This window comes from Berghia stephanieae, chromosome 13, assembly GCF_034508935.2.
Source record: "Berghia stephanieae isolate SIO BIC M18660-M18661 chromosome 13, UCSD_Bste_1.3, whole genome shotgun sequence".
Taxonomy (NCBI): Eukaryota; Metazoa; Mollusca; class Gastropoda; order Nudibranchia; family Aeolidiidae; genus Berghia; species Berghia stephanieae.
In genome coordinates this window covers 13,686,111-13,708,610 of record NC_088372.1, presented here as the reverse complement: position 1 = coordinate 13,708,610, position 22,500 = coordinate 13,686,111, and the positions used below count along the sequence as shown (strand labels likewise).

Genomic DNA, 22,500 nt, shown 5'->3' with positions numbered 1-22,500 from the left:
TATGATTTAATGAGAATAATGAAACCATACCTTCTTTGTTTTTGTTTTGAAGTGTTTTACGGCGCTTGCAACACATTTGGGTCATATCAGCGCCAGTAAAAATGAAGAAAATGGGATAGTAAAAAGTTCTATAATTACAATTAATGCACCCAAGAAAGGTAAGACAAAGGGGAATTTGTTCAATTAGGGAACATGTGTAGATTCCAAGAGCACACTATCAAAGTACTTAGTTTGAGATCACCTATATAAGTCTCATACAGACATAAACCCAGGTCTCCACTAAGAGGAATGCACTCAAATGTTTACAAATCATGTTAAAAATTTTAAAAATAATTACATAACAGAAAGATGATTTACAATGAAAAAAATATATCCCAACAGTATAACTATACATTCAACTGTTTCCCTCCCAACCAAGGAATCTCATTCCAAGACAAAAGAGAGCAAGTACCTCCCTGTCCACTATGGGAGGTCGGGAACCCCACCCAGCCATACATTCTTTCATGTCTGATAACCCAAATTGTTATGGCCTCATTGTTGTAACGGAAATACTAGCAAACTAACGAAAAACAAAAACAAAACAATAGTGTCCATCACAACAATGTTAAAACGGACCCATAATTTCGTCCGGAAATGAGACCTGTAAAATCTGTACACGTTGGACTGGCCCCTCCACGGAGGTACATTCCATATAGATGAAATTTTAATTTATATGATGCACCATTTCAAAACAGTGATATGTTGGGTTGGTTTAGATTCCATGTAGATAAGATTAAATTTAAATGACCCACCACCTCAATGTCGGGTTGGATTAGATAGATACAAACATTGAATTATTGTCCAAAACATGAGACTTGGATTAAGATTTTATGATTTACTGAGAATAATAAACCACACTTTCTTTCATGTCTGATAACCCAAATTGGATTCAGTAGTCTGATGTCACGCCACTCGGCAACGGCAGCCATCTTGGTTCTAAACAAAGAAAATCATTACTTTTTATTCTTCAAGCTGGCTAGAACTTTTCATATGTCTTGTGACCAGAATATGTAAAAGTCAAAACATGATCAAATTTATGTCTTTTTTTTCCCTCTGGATACGCTTTTATGCTCGACGGAGAAATATTTCATACGGGCGTCCGCCATTGTTCCGATAGTTTATAGCCAGTGTTGCTAAGTTACCATGCGTCATTAGGAAGGAAGTGACTTTACGACAATTGAATCCTATTGTTATGGCCTCATTGTTGTAAAGGAAATACTCGCAAACTAACGAAAAAAAAATAGTGTCCATCACAACAATGTTAAAACGGACCCATAATTTCGTCTCTCAAACCATTACGAAATATTCTCCATTACAACGATGTTGAATCAGGCCCCATAATTGAGTTCGGTTATCAGACCTTCAAATATGTACACCTTGATCCGACCCGACATAATACTATTTTGAGACAAGGACGGATCACACATGTTTTGATCTGTTGCTTTTTATTGCTCGGTTTATTTTTTTTTTTTTTTTTTAATCTCGAAATTATGAATAGGTAGACATCTTTAAAAAGAAAGAATAACGAAGTGATGAAATAGACGTCGACGTGCACTTATTTGCAGGTCTGACAACCCAATTCATTATGGACCCATTGTTGAATTGGAAATCTAAAAAAAAAAAAAGACTCAAAATATTGTCCATTACAACAATGTTAAACTTGGCCCATAAGTGTGTTCGGATGTCAGACCTGTTTATGTGTACACGTCGGTGGATATGGAAACCAGCGTTGCTTGATGCTACGCGTTTAAAAACTTTAGAAAACTCATATCAATGCCATCCTGATATTCCACACCAACACAAAAAAAACGATGTGTAACCTTAAACGTTTATTGTCTGATAAATAGATATCATGCGCTTGGCTAAGAAGCTCACAAAATTTCCATCCGGAAGTACAACGGACCAACACACAAAACTGTGTGCAACCATGACCGTTTATAGGCAGGTTAATACATTTTAGTGAGAATTACTCATAAATGCGGATGACAATAAACAATAACAAAGAAATGAGTGACGTCAACTTCGAATTATCTATACAATTTAGTGAGAACTACTCATAAAAATGGCTGGCTAAAAACAATAACAAAGGCTGAGTGACGTCAATTTCGTTCTATATATCTATAGATAATATGCACTTGGCGAAGAAGCTCACAACATTGACATCCGGAAGTACAATTGTATAATGGACCAATACACAAAACTGTGTCACCTTGAACGTTTATAATCTGGTTAATACAGTTTAGTGAGAATTACTCATAATCGCGGATGGCAAAAAAAAAAAAACAACCAAAAACAAAGGCCCGAGTGACGTCAACTTCATTCTATGTATATGTAACCTTTTACGTTTACTGTCTGATAATTACCATTTATTGAGAACTACTCATAAAAAATGGGTTGCTAAAAACAAACAAAGGCTGAGTGACGTCAATTTCGTTCTATCTATAGATAGTTCGAAGATGACGTCACTCAGGTCTTTGTTATTGTTTTTTGCCATCCGCGTTTATGAGTAATGCTCGCTGAACTGTATTAATCCGACTATAAACGTACAAGATTACACACAGTTTTGTGTGTTGGTCCATTATACTTCCGGATGTCAATGTAATGAGCTTCTTAGCCAAGAGCATACTATCTATATGTAACCTTAAACAATTATAGTCTGAATAATACCATTTATTGAGAACTACTCATAAAAATGGCTGGCTAAAAATAATAACAAAGGCTGAGTGTAGTGACGTCAAATTCGTTCTATCAATAAGTAGATATGATTGGATTCAATCTAAATAAACACAATATCCGCTACTCTTACCTTTCATTACGACACACCCACACGACCAATAATCCAATTATGATTAATATATTATATACATCCAATATGGAATTTACACCAAAAAAAGAAAACTAAATTAACACAGATTTGAGGAATAGAATTGGACACAATTTTATTATTTCACCTCCTCGAAATTATCGATGTGTAGAATTCCTTTTCATTCGTTTCTTTTAAATCCAAATTAAGTTGGAGAATCTTAACAAATTTCACACAAAAATAAAATAATTCAATTACCGAATTGGTTTACAAGCAATATTCGAAATTGTTTGTAAATAATATAATGAAGCTTATCAGATGTCATCGATGGTGATAAATCTCATTCTGTAAGTTTACTTTTAAAAGTGATACTGTTGCTTTAATTTCACTCTAAACAGAAAGCGTGTATTTTTAAAATAAATATTTAGCTTTATTTCAGATAGTTGAGGCAAGTGCGCATGTGCAAACGGATGCGTACAAAGTTGTTGTTTTGTTTTTGTTTTTTATCAACGCTAAAGTAAGTCATTTCAAAGTGTATAGTGTAGATATTTCCTGTTCGCACGTTCAAGTACTGATAGTCGAAATACTATTGCTATTAATAGGTAAATTTGTAACAATAATCTACAGGGAAACAAATCGTTGGTGAAGAAAAAAGAATTGTGTTTATTTTAAAACAAGTGGTTCATTTCAAGAGATATCGTTGGCTTGGTTTGAATAGCAGACTGGAGTAAGGGGAAGTAAGCCAAATTGGGGAAGTGGAGTTATTTGGGGTGAAAGACATGGCTGTTGACGGAAGAAGAAGGAGGAGACGAGGAGAGAAAAGCGAGACAGGGAGAAAAGGAGAGAGAGGTGAGATGGAGGGGGGAGGGGGAGGGGGGGGGGGGGGGGGGTAGAAAGGTGGGCAGAAGCAGAAGACGCATCAAGCAGGAACAACATGGCTTAATTGCGGGGCGTGTGAGCTGGTGTGAGTTGTGTGTGAGTGTGTGTGTGTGTGTGTGAGTATTCGTGTGTGTGTGCGTTGTGAGTGTGAATGGAAGTGTGAGTACTTAACTGTATGTATGTATGACTGAATTATTAGGGGTCGGGGGTGGGGGGGGGGGGTCGGCGATTTGAGGGTAAGGGTCACAGGGTAAAATGTTTTTGATAGGTATATTATATTATTTGATTGGTTAAAAAAAAAGGGAGGGAGGGGGGGGGGGGTAGCGCGGGAAGGGGGAAGGTGAAACGGCGGAAGATGGGGTTTCATATTATGAGCACCAACAGCATATGGTACGTAGGGAGAGCAGCGGAGGTAGATAAATTATAATGGTATTCATGTTTATTTATTAACTTAAGCCAGGTGGCTGAAGGTTGGAAGTGGTGAGTGCCTGTGTGTGTGTGTGTGTGTGTGTGTGTGTGTGTGTGTGTGTGTGTAAGTGGTTTGATTGTGTCGGAGTAAGTAGAACATGATTGATAGCAATCTTCATTAGCACAAATAGATAGGTTGAGAAAGATTTAGTAATCTTTTAGCACAATGTATATTACTAAAACTTATAATTTCCGTTTCAGAATCTTTGTCAGCGCAACTAAAATATACTTAAAAAAAAAATTAAATAACAATGTGAAATTGAATGTAAGCTTTAATCTAATATACGAAAAACAGATACAATGAACGTTTCGGGTTTCCCCTTTATCAACAAAACAGAATAAATTAAACACAACAGATGAATAACTCGTGTGTAGTGTTTCATTCATTCTGTTTTGTTGATAAAGGGGAAACCCGAAACGTCAATTTTATCTGTTTTCGTACATTGAATTGAAGCTTACATTCAATTTCACATTGTTCTTTATTTCTTCGAACTTCGAGCAGCAACATTTACATTACTTTTTTATATAACTACGCCACTACCACATTATTTCATTCATCTGTGGTGTTTCATTCATCATGTTTTGTTGATAAAGGGGTAGTGGCGTGGCATGCTTACAGTACAAGGTGGTGCCAGAATCAGAAGAAAATGACTTAAAACATGCTATATTTGTAACTACAAAAGAAAGAACAAAAATATACAGAAAAGACTTAATCAAATAAGTAAGAAGCGGTATTTACCATTTCTCAGTTTTATTTTATTTTAAATGCTATAATCCATTTTTAAAAGATGGATGTGGTGCCAGGCATCAAATCAACCAATATAGCCACGCCCCTGTAAAAGGGGTAACCCGAAACGTTCATTTGATCTGTTTTTGTAATTAAATTGAAGCTTACAATCAATTTCACATTAATATTTTTTTATATATATAGAGCACGGTCCACTTTATTTGCTGAAAGCGCTTCACGGAAATCCCAGATAATGAGATCTTTTGAGAGGATGAGGGTCGATTTATTCAATCGATATTTGAAGGATGAGCTTTCTGGCCTAAATTTTAAATACGTGGGTTTTCTTTTTCAGAATAAAGGTATATTTTTGTCGCACAAATATTCAAAGTTAAGCTTAAAATTCAAAAGTAACTAGGGGAGATAATTTTTTTTTAAAAAACTTGAGCTTTTATATAGATAGTGCAATACTCACTAAACGTGCTCAAAGCAACACTTAACGTGTAAGATGAGACATGGAGCCTGTTAGGTGATGTTGGAATTTTTTTCGGGCATAGACAACGCTATTGACAGCCAGGTAATAAAATATGATAATAATAATAATAATAATAATAATAATAATAATAATAATAATAATAATAATAATAATAATAATAATAATGATAATGATAATAATAATAATAATAATAATAATAATAATAATGATAATAATAATAATAATAATAATAATAATAATAATAATAATAACAATAATGATAATAATAATGATGATGATAATAATAATAATAATATTAATAATAATAATAATAATAATAATAATAATAATAATAATAATAATAATAATAATAATAATAATAATAATAATAATAATAATAATAATAATAATAATAATAATAATAATAATAATAATAATAATAATTAAAAGACGCTTGTTGAAATCAAACATCTCAAAGGTACTCATTTCAACCTGCCTATGGCTAAAGAATGTGATTAAAGAACCATTTTCAACTATGCCCTGATTGGGACTCGAACCAAGGACATTCCGATCCGAAGGCGAGTGTCATACCACACACAACACACATAGCCGCACGGATAGCACGGGGATGATGATATTATTATGAAACTGGAACCTGTTTTTGATTAGATTTCCTAACACCCCCCCCCCCCCAAAAAAAAAAAAAAAAAAAAAAAAAAAAAAACACACACACAAAGAAAAACAACAATTATGCCTTCTCGCCACGACATCAAAAGATATCGTCGCCTAGGCATTCCACGAAGGAATATAGATAACTCATCACACAAGATGTCTCATGTCAACAGGAATCACCCATGTTGTCCAGGTGAGCAAATTAGGGGGTTAATAATCTTGCTCAAGGAAAAAAAAACGAAAGTGCCTGAAGCGGGGCTCGAACACGGGTCCTTCCGGGTCACAGTGCAATGCCTTAACCACTCGGCCACTTCGCCCCCATAGATTGCCTAGAACATGCAATAATAATGATGCCTCTTCTTGTTTTGGGAAATGCAGGATAAAGGATCTTGCCTGCTGGTGTAATGGAAACGGGCCTGTAAAACACGGATGGATATGGAACATTAATAATTCAACAGAAATAGAGACAAAATATTTTCCTAGATGATAGATCCTGTCACCTCCCAATCTCTCTCTCTCTCTCTCTCTCTCTCTCTCTCTCTCACTCTCTCTCTCTCTCGCTCTCTCTCTCTCTCTATCTATCTATCTCTCTCTCTCTCTATCTATCTATCCATCTCTCTCTCTCTCTCTCTCTCTCTCTCTCTCTCTCTCTCTCTCTCTCTCTTTCTTTCTAGCTCGATCTATCTATCTATCTATCTATCTATCTATCTATCTATCTATCTATCTATCTAATTTGCTCGCTCGCTCTTTCCTTTTCTTTCTCTCACTTAGACTGAAGGGCTAGATTCTTTCCCCTTCTTTCTTTCTCTCTTCTCTCTCGCAATGTCTGTATATATGTATTTGTGTATGTTAGTTTGTGTGTGTGTGTGCGTGTGTGTTAGTCGCTATTACATTATTTTGCCACATTTTACACCCTGAGTACGATGAGAAAATGTGAGTAAAGGGCCTTTGCCAAGGATTCAACTATGCCCCGTTCAGAGCCGCGCTTGACTCGAATCCTGGACTCTCCAATTCGAGGACGAGTGTCATACCACTAGACCACGACATAGGACATAGCCGCGTATAGATAGAATGAAGTGGACCTCACTCGGGTCTTTGTTATTGTCTTTTGCCATCCACGTTTATGAGTAATGCTCACTTAACTGTATTATCCAGACAATAAACGTTCGTGGTTACACAGAGTTTTGTGCGTTGCTCCGTTATACTTCCGGATGGCAATGTTGCGATCTTCTTAGCCAAGCGCATACTATCTTAGAGTAGTGTAAGAGAGAAACCCATGTATAATAGAATACGACTAATTTGTTCCCAGTCTTCATGTGGAATTCGAGGCGCGACGAAACAAGGAGATCAACTTTATTTATAATACATTAGGAAGTAATCCGGGGAATCTGCTGTCGGGTTTCTTCTAGTCGCTCAAAGTTTGGTTTCCTGGCTTCTTCAGCTGGGTTTTTTTGTTTTGTTTTTTGTTTTGTTTTTTGTTTTGGTTTTTTTTTTCGTTTTTGTTTTGTTTGTTTGCTTTTTGTGTTTCGTTTCTCTTATTTGTTATTTTATTTTATTATTTAATTATTTTTTCTTGTTTTTTTTAAATTATCTTTTTGTTTTTTGGCACAATACATTCATTAGATACTATCGAATACCCAATTGATGGCAAGGAGTCGAATGTGTAAGTGTAAGCTCTTTGGAACTAGGAATGGTTTATTAATAACATTTTCTTACTTGTGTGCGCTCATAGTTTGGTTTCCTGGACTTTCAGGTCCTTTTTTTTTTTTTTTTTTGTTCGTTTGTTTTTGTTTTTGTTTTTTTTTTTTGTTTTTTGTTTTGCTTTTTTTTTTGGGGGGGGGGGGAGAGGGGGTTATTTTATTTTTATTTTGTTTTGTTTGTTTGTTTTGGGGTTTTTTGGCTTAAAAATTCATTATAATATACTATAAAGAAGGAGATGATATGGAATACCCAATTAATGGTAAGGAGTCGAATGTGTAAGGGTAAAGTAAGCCCCTTGTAACGGTTCCTTAATAAGATTTTCTTCCTTGTGTGCGCTATGTCGTGGTCTATGTGATATGATATCGCCTTCGGATCGAGGATCCTTGTAGATTTTCATTCACATTGTCTCTGCATGCATACTCGGGTGCAAAATGAATACTACATGGGCATTAACAGCGTTGTTTGTCTCTGTCCGAAAAAAAAAAAAGAGTGTAATTTCGTCATGACTCGTACTACAGCAGTTTAAGTGCTGCTGTTTGTTAGGGACCCCTTGTAAAGCACTTTTAGCACGTTTAGTGGATACACCTTATTTTCTGTTGTTTTTTTTATTGGGGGGGGGGGGGGTTAGTTTTTGTTATTATTTTATTTTTGTTTTTGTTTTGCTTTCTTTTTTCTTTCTTTTTTTGTTTTGTTTTGTTTGTTTTTTTGTTCATAATATTTTCCAAACGTAGCGGAACAGACCAGACCGCTTTAGGTGATTAATGTAAAACATTCCGATGCCAGTTATCTGGTGGAGAATGTCACGGGTCACGTGATATGGCGTATACAAAAAGTTAGTTCCGGTTTAACCACACCACACCAGCCGCCGTCCATTGAAGAGTTGCAGATGGAGTCTACCCGTCCCTTCTGCAAGATCGTTGCCAGGGGCGGTTGCTGGCTGTTTATTTAAGGCGGCATGGATCGAAAACATTATCTCACTGTACTCAGGTGTAAAATGAGTAGGTACCTGACCAGAAGCAGTGTTGATTTTGTTGGAGGAAAATGTTATCTCGCCCAACAGGCATCATGTCTCGTCTTCACGTTGCTTTTGGCTTAGGAGCCCTTTTTAAGTGTCTTGAGCTCACTTAGCGGAAATTGCTCAATATCAATGTTCTAGTGGGTGTATTTTTTTAGAATGTGTGTATATTGTGTATAAAAATAAAATGGGGGGGGGGTCATGTGTGGTTTGAATTTTGAAGAGATATACTCAAATAAGTGGCATTTACGACGGGCATATATTATGTAAAAGAGGTCCATTTGTCGATTTTCCTCTACAGAAAAAAATTGTATAACATCCGATCATTGAAGTCTATGGATCCTTTCATTGTTGTTTCGGTATGGATTGCGATACACGTCTGTTCATCGAGATTTGTGAATATCATTTTTTAAAAAGAACAATATGACAACAGCAATTAGACTGCCATATAAATTTCTTCCTTCGAATATCAACTGTGATAACAGTCATTAATAGAAGGAATAGAAAATCCAACCTCAATGCACTTCTTATCTACTCCAAAGACAATAACATAACTAATAACTACAAATTGAACTGCTGTGTGTCTCGGGATAATGGACTTGGAATCTTATTTATAGCATCATGGGGCTCTACTCGGTGAATGATTTGTGTAATATTCGTATTGATGATTAACATCCGTTTGAGAAAAACGAATAGCATAAGATCTATATTTATTGTAATTTTCTTCATCCGTATGGTTTGATTACAACAAACCTGTTCTTTCAATGATAAAATTGATATGGTTTTGATTTCTCCCAAGTCAGGCCTCAAGGTGTGCAAAATTAAATTTGCCGGCCTGACCTAGTTATTTTAGCAGTCAAGAGTATCCGTTGTTTCTGGTGGGAAGTGGATAGCCGTGGTTTTAAACAGAAGAAAACAACACTTTTATATAAAATGCTTGGGCGGCCTGTTGACTTTTTGGCTCATGGTAGCCCCCATACCCCACCCTCAGCACGTCATCTCGCCTCGCGTGGGGCAACAAGAAAAAGAGAGCCGTCCGTGATGACGCACAACCTTCGTACAGTAGTTACAGGTACCAATCATGGCAAGTAATAAGACAGGAGAGATGCGCGAGTGTGAACGAAAATCAGCATAGGCAAAAATTGAGACAAAAAGCAGTATCTGCTAAATTTGAAAATTATAGGGCGGCACAAAACAACTTTGCTCAATAGACCGACCGCCAGTGATCGTTGCGTTTATCACCTGTCTCCTCTTCTCTCCTCTCTTCTCCTGCTGCTTCTAATAGAGTTATTGTAACGTAAATCAGCCCAGCCAGCCGTCCAGAAACAAAACACGGCGGAAAAATAAAAACAACAACAGCAGCAAACAAGGAAATAAATAAATAAAACAAAATAAAACGAAACAAACATTTTTAAAAAAAGAAAAACAACTTGCTAATTGGATTTTAACCAAGGTAATTTTCATTTCACGTAGCTGCTGATTGTCACATACACATATACATGAACACACACACACACATACACACACACAGACATACACATGCGCACACATGCATGTACATATATATATTTATATATATATATATATATATAATGTAGATAGATAGATAGATAGATAGATAGATAGATAGATAGATAGATAGATAGATAGATAGATAGATAGATAGATAGATAGATAGATAGATAGATAGATAGATAGATAGATAGATAGATAGATAGATAGATAGATATATAGATAGATAGATAGATAGATAGATAGATAGATAGATAGATAGATAGATATTGAATCGTGTTTGATACACATATGGTACGAAAAGTGCTCGACATGCAGTAATGGAGCGAATTATTATTATTTAAAATATTTACCACAATGTTTGAGACAGTCTACATTCATGTTTCAGGCTTAATTTGCCATCGTCAGGACTGAGTTGTTTTGTTGACTGTTGTTGTTTCTTGAAGTGGTTCCGGTTTGTAGTTGATTAATAAGAACTTCCGGCGATGTGGACACGTATTGTACATCTCATTTTTCGTGTTGAGTGTGGCTTCATGAGGGTGTTTGATTATAGTATATTTCTCTTCCAGGCATAAGCTACATTGTTTTGATGTTGGTGTGTATCCTGTTGCTTTAGATAAAATTTTCCATGAAATGTTGTGGTCTAGTTTGTTGTCTTTTAATTTCCAAGAACATTGCCCGCTAAACAAACAATGCTTAGAATCAAGTTTAATTTACCAAGCCACAGTCACAGAAACTAAAATAAACAAGCAAGAAAAATATGTAGGACTAACAGAAAATAATTTCAAAACAAGATACAACCTCCACACCTCAACATTTAGAAACACTAACAAAAGAACATCCACAAAACTCAGCGAACATATTTGGAAATTAAAAGACAACAAACTAGACCACAACATTTCATGGAAAATTTTATCTAAAGCAACAGGATACACACCAACATCAAAACAATGTAGCTTATGCCTGGAAGAGAAATATACTATAATCAAACACCCTCATGAAGCCACACTCAACATGAAAAGTGAGATGTACGGAAAGTGTCCCCATCGGCGTAAATTCTTCTTAAGCAACTTTAAACCGGAACCACTTCAAGAAACAACAACAGTCAACAAAACAACTCAGTCCTGACGATGGCAAATTAAGCCTGAAACATTAATGTAGACTGTCTCAAACATTGTGGTAAATATTTTAAATAATAATAGATAGATAGATAGATAGATAAATAGATAGACAGATAGATAGATAGATATTTACAGTTGAGGTGAATTAACAGGAACCAAATGAGGTGGTTATAATAAATGAATAATTATTAGATCGATAAATAGATATATAGACAAGATAGATCTGTAGATATATAGATAGCTAGATAGATAGTTAAATAGATAAATAAGACATAAACGTTTAAGGTTACGCATTGTTTAGTGTGTTGGTATGTGATATCCGGCTGGCGGATGATATGAGTTTGATTATTTTAACTACACGCAATGCATCCATAGCGACGTGTATATATATGCAGGTCTGACATCCAAACCCACCTATGGGCCTAGTTTGACATTACTGTAATGGAGTACAGAAACGCTGACAGACAAACCACATCCTTTTTTTAGCTTGGGCGACCGAAGAGTTTCTGGAAAGAAGCTGATATACAGAGAAGTGGTAAGACCTGGAATGAGATAAAAAAAAGTTAGCTCGGGATAGAGAAGGATGGAAACTGTTTGTCTGTGGCCTATACCCTGACCCAGGGTGAAAAAGGCAATAATGATAATGATGACATTTTGCGTCATATTTTTATTTTGAGATTTCCATTGTAACAATGAGCCTTAGGAATTTTTGGTTTTCAGACCTGAAAATAAGTGCCCGTCGATCAATAGCCATTCCACTTGATCGACTCGGGCTTCCACTTTCAAATCAAAATAGATAGTCTGCGCTTGGCTAAGAAGCTCACACCATTGCCATCCGGAAGTAAAAAACGACCAACAGACAAAACTGTGTAACCATGAACTTTTATAGTCTGGTTAATACAGTTAAATGAGAATTACTCATAAACGTCATGGCAAAAAAACAAACAAAAACAATAACAAAGACCCGAATGACTTCGTTCTATTTATAGATAGAACAAAGTTGACGTCACTCAGGTCTTTGTGATTGTTTTTTGCCATCCATGGTTTTAAGTAATTCTCACAAAACTGTATTAACCAGACTATAAACGTTCATGGTTACACATAGTCTTGTGTGTTGTTCTGTTATACTTCCGGATGGCAATGCTGTGACCTTCTTAGCCAAGCACATACTATCTATAAAAGGTGACATTTAATTGAAAAGACCTCCAGTCTTGGGGTTAAGGGGTTGAGACAACCTAAGTGCGAAAATTATCTTCGGAGGCAGCAGGCAAGAGTGGATAATTTTTCTTGATTACTTCCCGTGTTAACCCAGACATGGAGTTACTTCCCCTCCGGGTAATGTTAAGTGTAGATAATCCATCTTCCCAAAAAAAAAACAAAAAAACAAATGATAAGAAATAATGGATATAGTTTTAGAGGTTGGATCGAAAGGTCATAGGTTTGTATCTAAAATAAGATTTCCCATAACCTTGAAAATTGTTCCAAGACTGAGAGGCATCGCAAACGGTTGATAAAATAGATGTGCCGCATTTAAATACAACCTTACTCTAATCGAAACTCGCAGTCCTATTTAAAATTTTAGCCAGAAGACTCATCCTTCAATTATCGACCAATTGAAATGAACATTATCTTGCCAAAAAATCTCAAATCTTGGATGTCACGATGTCCTAGGCTAGAGAGGTTTTGACAAGATGAGGGGAATTTTAATTGATCGATATTTGAAGGCCGAGTTATCTGCCAACATTTTTAATAGATGGATTTATTTTTTAAATTACGACAGAATAGTCTTAATGGTGCCATTATTCTCTGTTAAATTATATTTATTTCACTAACCTTATTGCTTTTTTGCCTACTTATAATTTTGAGAAGATTATCCTTCTATCTTCATTTACATATGATATCTATTCAATTATCTCTCTAATATTGTCTAACAATATCTTCCTCCCGTATTTATCTAGCTGTAGACATATACATCTAGACATTTATATTCTATCTTATTTATCAATTCATGAACCTATCATCTTATCTCTTCCACCCATCCACCCATCTAACCATCTATCAAAATCAGCCTATCGTTTCACCCATCTATCAACCAACACATCCATCCAATGATTTCTTTATGTTTCCACCCATCAACCTACTTATTCTTCAAAATATTATTTTACTCTCTAATACAACCATTGCGTGCTTTCTCAATATCAATTACACATCCGTCCACGGCCCCCAAAAAACTCTCTCTCTCTCTCTCTCTCTCTCTCTCTCTCTCTCTCTCTCTCTCTCTCTCTCTCTCTCTCCCCTCGTCTCTCTCTCTCTCTCTCTCTCTCTCTCTCTCTCTCTCTCTCTCTCTCTCAATACTCCCCAAACGTTCACCTCCCCCATAACTTTATTACTCTCCCGCATACTCCATCAATTCCTAGTTTCCGTTGGCTAGTCCCCCCGCTACGTGTTACCACAACAATACATCACACCTTTGTCTTAACTATCTCTCACCTGCTGGAGAAACTACCTAATCACATCATTTCCTTTCAAATCCGGTTCGTATACCTTGCCTACCTTACCTACTCACCCCTATTGGAACTGCAGCTACCACCTGTAGACATTACTCACCCCAAAACAAGACGTGCATTCCACCCCCCCCCCTCCCCCCCAAAAAAAAACTATCATTACTAACCCTTGGTTTCGGCGTATACTCCCATTAGCCTTCAAACTGTTTATTATTCAATTCGACTCAAGGTCCATTTGGTCAAGTCTCGGACTGACCCGTGGATGAAAAAAAGTTCAACCAGGAAGATGTTAAGATGAACTAAAAAGCGCATTGAGTGGTGGTGTTGTTGGTATAGTAGTAGTAGTAGTAGTAGTAGTAGTAGTAGTAGTAGTAGTAGTAGTAGTAGTAGTAGTAGTAGTAGTAGTAGTAGTAGTAGTAGTAGTAGTAGTAGTAGTAGTAGTAGTAGTAGTAGTAGTAGTAGTAGTAGTAGTAGTAGTAGTAGTAGTAGTAGTACTCGTCGTAGTAGTAGCAGCAGCAGTAGCAGTAGTAGTAGTAGTAGTAGTAGTAGTAGTAGTAGTAGTAGTAGTAGTAGTAGTAGTAGTAGTAGAAGTAGTAGTAGTAGTGGTAGTAGCAGTAGTAGTAGTAGTAGTAGTAGTAGTAGTAGTGGTAGTAGTAGTAGTAGTAGTAGTAGTAGTAGTAGTAGTAGTAGTAGTAGTAGTAGTAGTAGTAGTAGTAGTAGTAGTAGTCCTTCAGAGCCATTAGATCAATGAAGCCGGAGTTTATCCCGGTTTCCATAGCTTGAAACGGACAATAGCATGTGCGTGTATTGGACGCTAGTCGATCGCAAAGTACTTTCCATCAAATCCAGCTACCCAATCACTGATGGGTGGACGAGACGAGGGGAGTGTTAGAAAAAGTTTCAATTGTGATAAAATTCTTTATAATCTCTCTCTCTCTCTCTCTCTCTCTCTCTCTCTCTCTCTCTCTCTCTCTCTCTCTCTCTCTCTCTCTCTCTCTCTCTTATATATATATATATATATATATATATATATATATATATATATATATATATATATATATATATATATATAATATGTACATATATATTATTACTATTATTATTATTATTATTATTATTATTATTATTATTATTATTATTATTGTTATTATTATTATTATTATTATCATTATTATTATTATTATTATTATTATTATTATTATTATTATTATTATCACCATTATATTATACACATACATTATAGCTGTATGATCAGTATTTGAAATGCGTTTCGTTTTTTATTTATTTAATTCTATATTTTACTTTTCGACACTTTATTTCTTCCTTTTCTTTATTCCTTTTTTTTTCTTTCTCGTTTGTTTTGGTTTCCTGTAGATTTTTTTGGTAGGAGAACCCAATAAGGAATTCCATCATTTCATAACAAATACACAGATAACTAATTATAAAGACCACATTCCACACAGTGTGTAGTATGGTAAATCTCATTATATAAATGAGGTCAAAACGTGTCAGTCTCGTGTCATAATAATATAGATACGTGGATCGTGATTGTATTTCAAACCCCAAAATGTCAATTAACTACAGGATGTATTCTATGATTTCAAATCGTAATGTCAATGTTTCCATTATTTTTGATCCCCGATCAAAAAACGTTTTCATCTTTTAATGAAATATTTTGTTTTGTCTGTCGCACACAATCTTAACAATATTTATTTTTATTTTGGCTCCAAGCCATGAATGTTCTTATTTTCATTCAACTGGCATAAGTTATAGGGAGCAGAAGTCGTGACGTTACTCCCTCTTTCTTCCAGTTCAAAACTCATTGGAATTGTGTAAACAGTCCTGGTTAGGTAACATGAAGAAAGTATAATTATCTTAGTAGCAGACAGATGGGCGTAAAAGAGCGAGGATGGATGAGGAGAGAAGGCTTTAGTAAGACTAAGCTTTAACTCTCTCCTTACCAGCCATTTTTAGAATTTTCCCCTAAAATGCACACGCACCCGACACAAAAATAGACTTTTTCTAATCAAACAAAAAAGTAACAAATGCCTTCTATACAGAATGTTGTTCAGCAAAATGATCTCAACAACACCGTGTTTAGTAGTTATAGCTGTAAGCAAAGTATTTCTTTATATTTTGTGATGTACAAAAGAAGTGAGAATGCGAAAAATGTTGGCTGCATCGTAACGAATGTGACGATTTTCCTATGGGTGGTAAGGAGAGGGTTAAAGCGACTCCTTTGGGGTCGTGGTACAGGTAGAGTCACGATCTTTCCGGCCAGGCGGAGTTATCGTACTAGTAAGGTCGCGGGTTCGAGCCTCCATAAAAAAATCGCTCTCTTCTTCCATCTAAAAACCCTGTTACTAAATAGACGGCCATGCAATCTTCAGCCTGAAGTTTTTGCCTTTATGGAAGAAGAAGACGAAGAAGAAGAACCGCAGAGCCTCTGATTACGGGTCATTCGTGCTGCCACTGCACGTCTAAGAGTAGTAATAGAAGCACGTTTGCCCGGTAGTCAGTAGGTCTTAGGTTCGATCCCTAGTCACGGCAGGTTGATGTTTTAGAATGGTATTTTCTTTCTTCTTATAGTTTTCTCTCTCCTTTGCTTGTCCGGCTCTGTTGCACACCGTGAATTGGGGTAATTTGCCTCTAGGGGATACTTTACCTCTGTGAATTTGGACCTTTTTGAATAATCTCAGCTTTGTTGCAGTTATTGTACCAATTAAAAGACTTGAAATTTTATCTAGGAAATAATTGCCACAAAACTAAACAGTCTCTTATTGGTTCAAAATCAAGGGACAAAGTTTCCCCTTTAGGCAAAGGTACACCAGTTGAAGGTTCATGCTTTTTCAGACCTTTACGAAATCGACATTCTCTTCAGAAAATGCTAAGGTTAAAAAGTCGGGTGAAAATCAGACCAGGAAGACGGACTTTTGGGATGTTCATTACCTTGCTTTGTCTGGCACTGTTTCATGCTCACATTTTCACCAGTGTCAGCCGCCCCATAATTTCATATTAAGATTCATCTTATTCACCGAGCGGCGATGTGGTCTAGTGGTATTACACTCGCTTTCTCTCCTTCCGACTCCCACCCACCCCACCCCACCTCCTTGGAAAAGGCTCTTTACTTACATTCTCTCACCATACTCAGGTATCCGACTGTCTACAGAGTTGTCTCTGTCGGGAAAAAAAATTTAATATCGCCTAACAGCCGTCATGTCTCGTTCTACCTGCTACTTGTTGCTGTTAGTCATGGACCATTTGTAAAGCGCTTTGGGCACATTTAGTGGATATTGCCCTATACAAATAATATAGCTCTTCAGCTCAATTTATAGATATTTTGAAATAAAACATTGTTAGACAATTTTTTTACAAAGTTTTTTGTTGGTGTTGAAGATTAAGGAACCCTGACCTGTCGGTGTGTAGCCAGTGTCAATATTGATGGCCATAAATCGTATCCTTGTCATCTCCCCAGCCTCATTCGTTCTGCTCATTAGGAGAGTCTCTTTATATCTTGAAGAATATATTATCTTTCGTCTCCTCTCTCTCTCTCTCTCTCCCTCTCTCTCTCTCTCTCTCTCTCTCTCTCTCTCTCTCTCTCTCTCTCAATTATGAGGGTATACATTTTTTAAGAATCAAAATGATTAAATCTAAGTTGTTTTTTCAAGTGTGTGAAACAAAAACCTGCCTTTCGTAAGGACCAGAAGGCTATATTTTGAATTAAAGGTTTCGTCAGATAAGTTTTATATTTTATTTTAAGCATCAGGTTGATCCCGGCTTAATACCGTTTTCTGCGATTATGTGAGTTTGTAGTATCTCTCGCCTTCGAATCGAAAGGTCCGGGGTTCGAGACCCGCTATGAGCGGCGCATAGTTGAGTCCTTGGAAGAGGCATTTAATCACATCCTCACTGTACTCACGTGTAAAAAGAGGACCTGACCGTCTCTGTCGTAACAAAAGAATGTACTTTCGTCTACCAAGCATTATGTCTCATCCTACATGTTAAGTGTTCCTATTAGCTCGGGGCCCCTTGTTAAGCTCTCTGAGCAAGTATAGTGGATATTGCGCTATGTAAATGTTCTAGTTTTTGTTCTTTTTATAAAATTAAGTTCATTCCATTGTAATAACTGATTAACACGATATTATGATACGTCAATAAATCATTCATTTTGTTGAGGAATTTCTTTTCACGAACAAGAAAGAAATGAATGGGTAGCCCACGTCGCCTCTGTTGAGAATTAATCAAGTGTAGGAAACGCGTAGTCTAAGGGAAATAATCTATGCTCTCGTCACTCTAATCGTTACAAGAATTAACACAGTTATCGTTAATAGCTCCAAAAAAAAGGCTATAGATAGTATGAGCTTGGCTTGGAAGCTCACAACATTGCCATCCGGAAGTATAACGGAGCAACACACAAAAGTCTGTGTAACCTTAAACGTTTATAGTCTGGTTAATACATTGTAGTGAGAATTAGTCATAAACGCGGATGGCAAAAATCAATAACAAAGACCCGAGTTACGTCAACTTTATTCTATCCAGTTCATCCCGACATATTACCGTTTGGAGACAGTGTGTCACATTAGCTTATCTTATTCAACGGACTCCTTAACCTCGTATCAAAACTCCATGACTGATGGGCTGAGTCCATCTGGCACGATCTGTTAACCCCTGTCACGTGATTGACAGCTGGTGAGTAGCGGTAAATTATTCATTCCATCAGTTCTCTAATGAAAACGTTATGAAATGCGTCAGTGAATCTAATGAGATATCAATAGATAGTGTGCGCTTGGCTAAGAAGCTCACAACATTGCCATCCGGAAGTATAACGGACCAACACACAAAACTATGTGTAACCTTAAACGTTCTTAGTCTGATTACTAGCACAGTTTAGTGAGAATTACTCAAAAACACGGGTGGCAAAAAAGAACAATAACAAAGACCGAGTGACGACAACTTCGTACTATCTATGGACACCTTTTGGGGTTGAACATAACCACGCCCCTCGAACAGTCGTCCGAATTTTTAAAATGGCAGTTAGTTCTAAATTAAGCAAATTACACGGTATTACCATCGACGGTAAACGTTTTAGTAAAATATTCACTAGTTCCACACTCCTGAACTGATCAATTTCGTCACAGAAAAATATGTGTAACTTTTAAAGTTTATAGTGTGGTTGAGGGAGTGCTAATCACACAATCAGCAGTCGAAATACATTTAAAAAAGAGCAGAGTGATGTCAACTTCCTTCAATCTTTTTGTTTGTAAACAACCAGCTGTATTTGTCCGAGCAGGCTTGAGGGTATGCTACAAATCCCGCGTTTTGATTGGTCAAAAATCGAATTGGATGTGATTTGGGTTTTTTAACGGTCACCCATTATCTCTTGGCTTGACTGCATGTGTAACAAGTTTTAAAGTAGATCATCAAGGATTTAGATTTTATTCCTTATGGGTATAGATAGTATGAAGTTGACGTCACTCATGCCTTAGTTGTTGTTTTTTGCCATCCGCGTTTATGAGTAATTCTCACTAAACTGTATTATCCAGACTATAAACGTTCAAGGTTACACACAGTTGTGTGTGTTGGTCCGTTATACTCCCGGATGGCAATGTTGTGAGCTTCTTAGCCAAGCGCATACTATCTATAGGCGGCTTTGTGGTCTTGTAGTTTGGAATTCACCATCACGTCTATGATCAATAGTTCGAGTCCCAATCGTCACGGCGCAAAGTTGAGGCATAGGAAAAGATCCTTTACTCACTTTCTCTCACATCACTCAGGTGTAAAATGGAGTATCTGGCAGGAACAGCGTTGCCTCTGTCTTAAAACAAAATATGATTGATCCTCACAGCCGTCGTGTCGTGTCTCGTCCTTTATGTTAGATGTTGCTGCTTGCTTGGGATAACATGTAAAACACTTTAAACACAAATAAATAGTGGATATCGCGCTGATAAAACTCCGGAGTCCATACGGACTGGACTGGACTGCATATCGATACATCCAGCCTGGATGTGTATCACCCCCCCCCCCCCCCCCACCCCCGCTCAATTGGCATGATCTATAGATAGTTCGAAGATGACGTCACTCGGGTCTTTGTTATTGTTTTTTGCCATCCGCGTTTATGAGTAATGCTCACTGAACTGTATTAACCTGACTATAAACGTTCATGGATACACACAGTTTTGTGTGTTGGTCCGTTATACTTCCGAATGGCAATGTTATGAGCTTCTTAGCAAAGCGCATACTATCTATATAATTATGATTTTTAAACGTTTGTGAGTTGTTCTCACTAAACTGTATTAACCAGACTATAAAAGTTCATGGTTACACAGAGTTTGTGTGTTGGTCCGTTATACTTCCGGATGGGAATGTTGTGAACTCCTTGGCCAAGCGCATTCTATCTATAATACATTTCCATGTGCTCCAGGTCATTGGTCACATTAGGATATGTGCTCAAAGTGACCCACATAGTGAAACGTGTTCACAGTTTTTGAAATATCTAACATCACGATAGGTCATTTTGTTCAGCTTGACAAATGGGTATGTTTACAACTTTCATAAACAAAGCAGCGTGTTTACATTTATGAAGAAATATCCAATTATTGGACAGCAACAAGTCATATGATTGATGACTTGGTTGGACGAAAACATGAATATAGATCGCTCCCAATCGTTTTGCCTGTCGCCGGGAAAACGCTGAAGAGGTTGTGGACAGATGAGAGGCGTTTAATGCTTGCTTGCTCCATCACTTTCGTTTTCTAGAATGAGCACATTTCATTTTAACATCTGACACACTCTTGAAATTGATACACTCGATCGAAGAAATAGGAAAGCAGAGAGGAATTCAATAAAAATAAATAAATAAATAAATAAATAAATAAATAAATAAATAAATAAATAAATAAATAAATGTGGACATTTATATAGTCGATTTCACGGATTAACCATGCTCATTGCGCTTCGCAATGTTTCTTTCGCTTATGGAACAATTTACCTGATGGTATCCGTTTTCTGAGAGCTTTGAAGATTGTGCTCTCTGGGATATACATATAAACAGTAATATTTAAACTTAGTTGGTGGACTTGAAGAAGAAGAGGAAGACGAGGAGGAGGATGAGGAGGTGGTGGTGGAGGAGGATGAGGATGTTGAGGAGGAGGAGGAGGGGGATGAGGATGAGGAGGAGGAGGAGGAGGAGGAGGAGGAGGAGGAGAAGGAAGAGGTCGGAATCGGTCTTGTTTCAGGAATAATGCGAACTTTGATAAAACAGGATTGTTTTATCTTGGAGTTGTAAGACTTTTAACTCAGTTCAACTAAAATCAATATATTTAATGATACTGACAATTCTGCTGATGATGATGAAGGTGTTGATTATAGTGATGATGATGATGATGATGATGATGATGATGATGATGATGATGATGATGAGGATGATGATGATGATGATGATGATGGTGATAATGTAATTCACAGAATCCTACTCAATCATCAAGGTATGACAAGAGGGAAAAAAACAAACGATAACGAATACAGGAACAGAAGCACACAAATATAAATAAAATATGTAAATAATTAAATAAAAACCGATGACGACATGAAAAAAATATTGAAAAACAGGGTCAAAACATTGAGCAAGATTGAATTTTAGAACTTTAAAACAAAGACATCAATTTTGTTTTGTTTGTTTGATTTTGAGGGTTATACGGCGCTTGCAACACATTAAGGTTATATCAGCGCCAGTAAAAAGGAAGAAATTGAGATAGTAATAAGTTCTAGAATTACAATTAAAACACGCAAGAAAAAGTAAGAAAAAGGGGAATTGGATCAAATAGAGAGCACATAATCAAAGAATTTACTTTGAGATCACCTAAAAGTCTCATCCAGTCACAAGCACAATTCCACACTAAGAGGAATGCACTCAAATGTTTACAAATCATATATAATATGAAAACAAAACATAATACGCTGATGATACGCAATTGTACTGCGTTTCCAATATGAGAAATTTACCAGAAGTATCAGCCAATAGTAAAAATTGTATCCAAAGTGTTAAGAAATGGATGAATGAGAACAGACTGAAACTGAATGATGATAAGACGGAGGTGCTGTATGTGGGGAACAGGAAGTGGAAAAGTGAAACAGATTTGAAGTTGGGGGATGCCTCTATTCAAATTGTTGACAAAGTGAAAAACCTTGGCACATTCTTAGACTCTGGACTGTCGATGGAGCATCAGGTTAATAATTTGGTTAGATCTCTCTTTTTCCAACTAAAAAAGATTGCTTCCATTAGACGGTTCATATCTGAGGATGTGACCAAGCACCTGGTTGTGTCCCTCGTACTATCGAAATTGGATTATTGTAATGCTCTGTTGTTTGGCGTTTCGCAATACAATCTGAAACGTCTTCAGATTGTCCAAAACAGCGCTGCCAGACTAGTATTTATGAAGCGTAGGTGCGACTCTGCCGGACCTCTACTTCATGACCTGCATTGGCTGCCTGTTGAGAAAAGAATTAAATTCAAAGCTTGTGTTTTAGTGTATCGTTGTCTTGAAGGTACTGCCCCTTCCTACCTTTCAGAACTAATTGAAAGATATTC

At 36.6% G+C, this 22,500-nt stretch overlaps 2 protein-coding genes across 2 annotated transcripts in view; one reads left to right on the top strand and one right to left on the bottom strand.

Annotated features, from left to right (window-relative positions):
• LOC144958925 (uncharacterized) overlaps window positions 1–8,710 on the top strand; it is a 58,239-nt gene extending 49,529 nt beyond the window's left edge. Inside the window, exons 7-8 of the mRNA XM_078891223.1 lie at window positions 7,684–7,723; window positions 8,545–8,710. Coding sequence (XP_078747349.1) covers window positions 7,684–7,723; window positions 8,545–8,710 — 206 coding nt within the window. The remainder of the gene's footprint in view (window positions 1–7,683; window positions 7,724–8,544) is intronic.
• The window catches only part of LOC144958594 (innexin unc-9-like), a 576,099-nt gene that overhangs the window by 473,932 nt on the left and 79,667 nt on the right, over window positions 1–22,500 (bottom strand). The window lies entirely within an intron of this gene.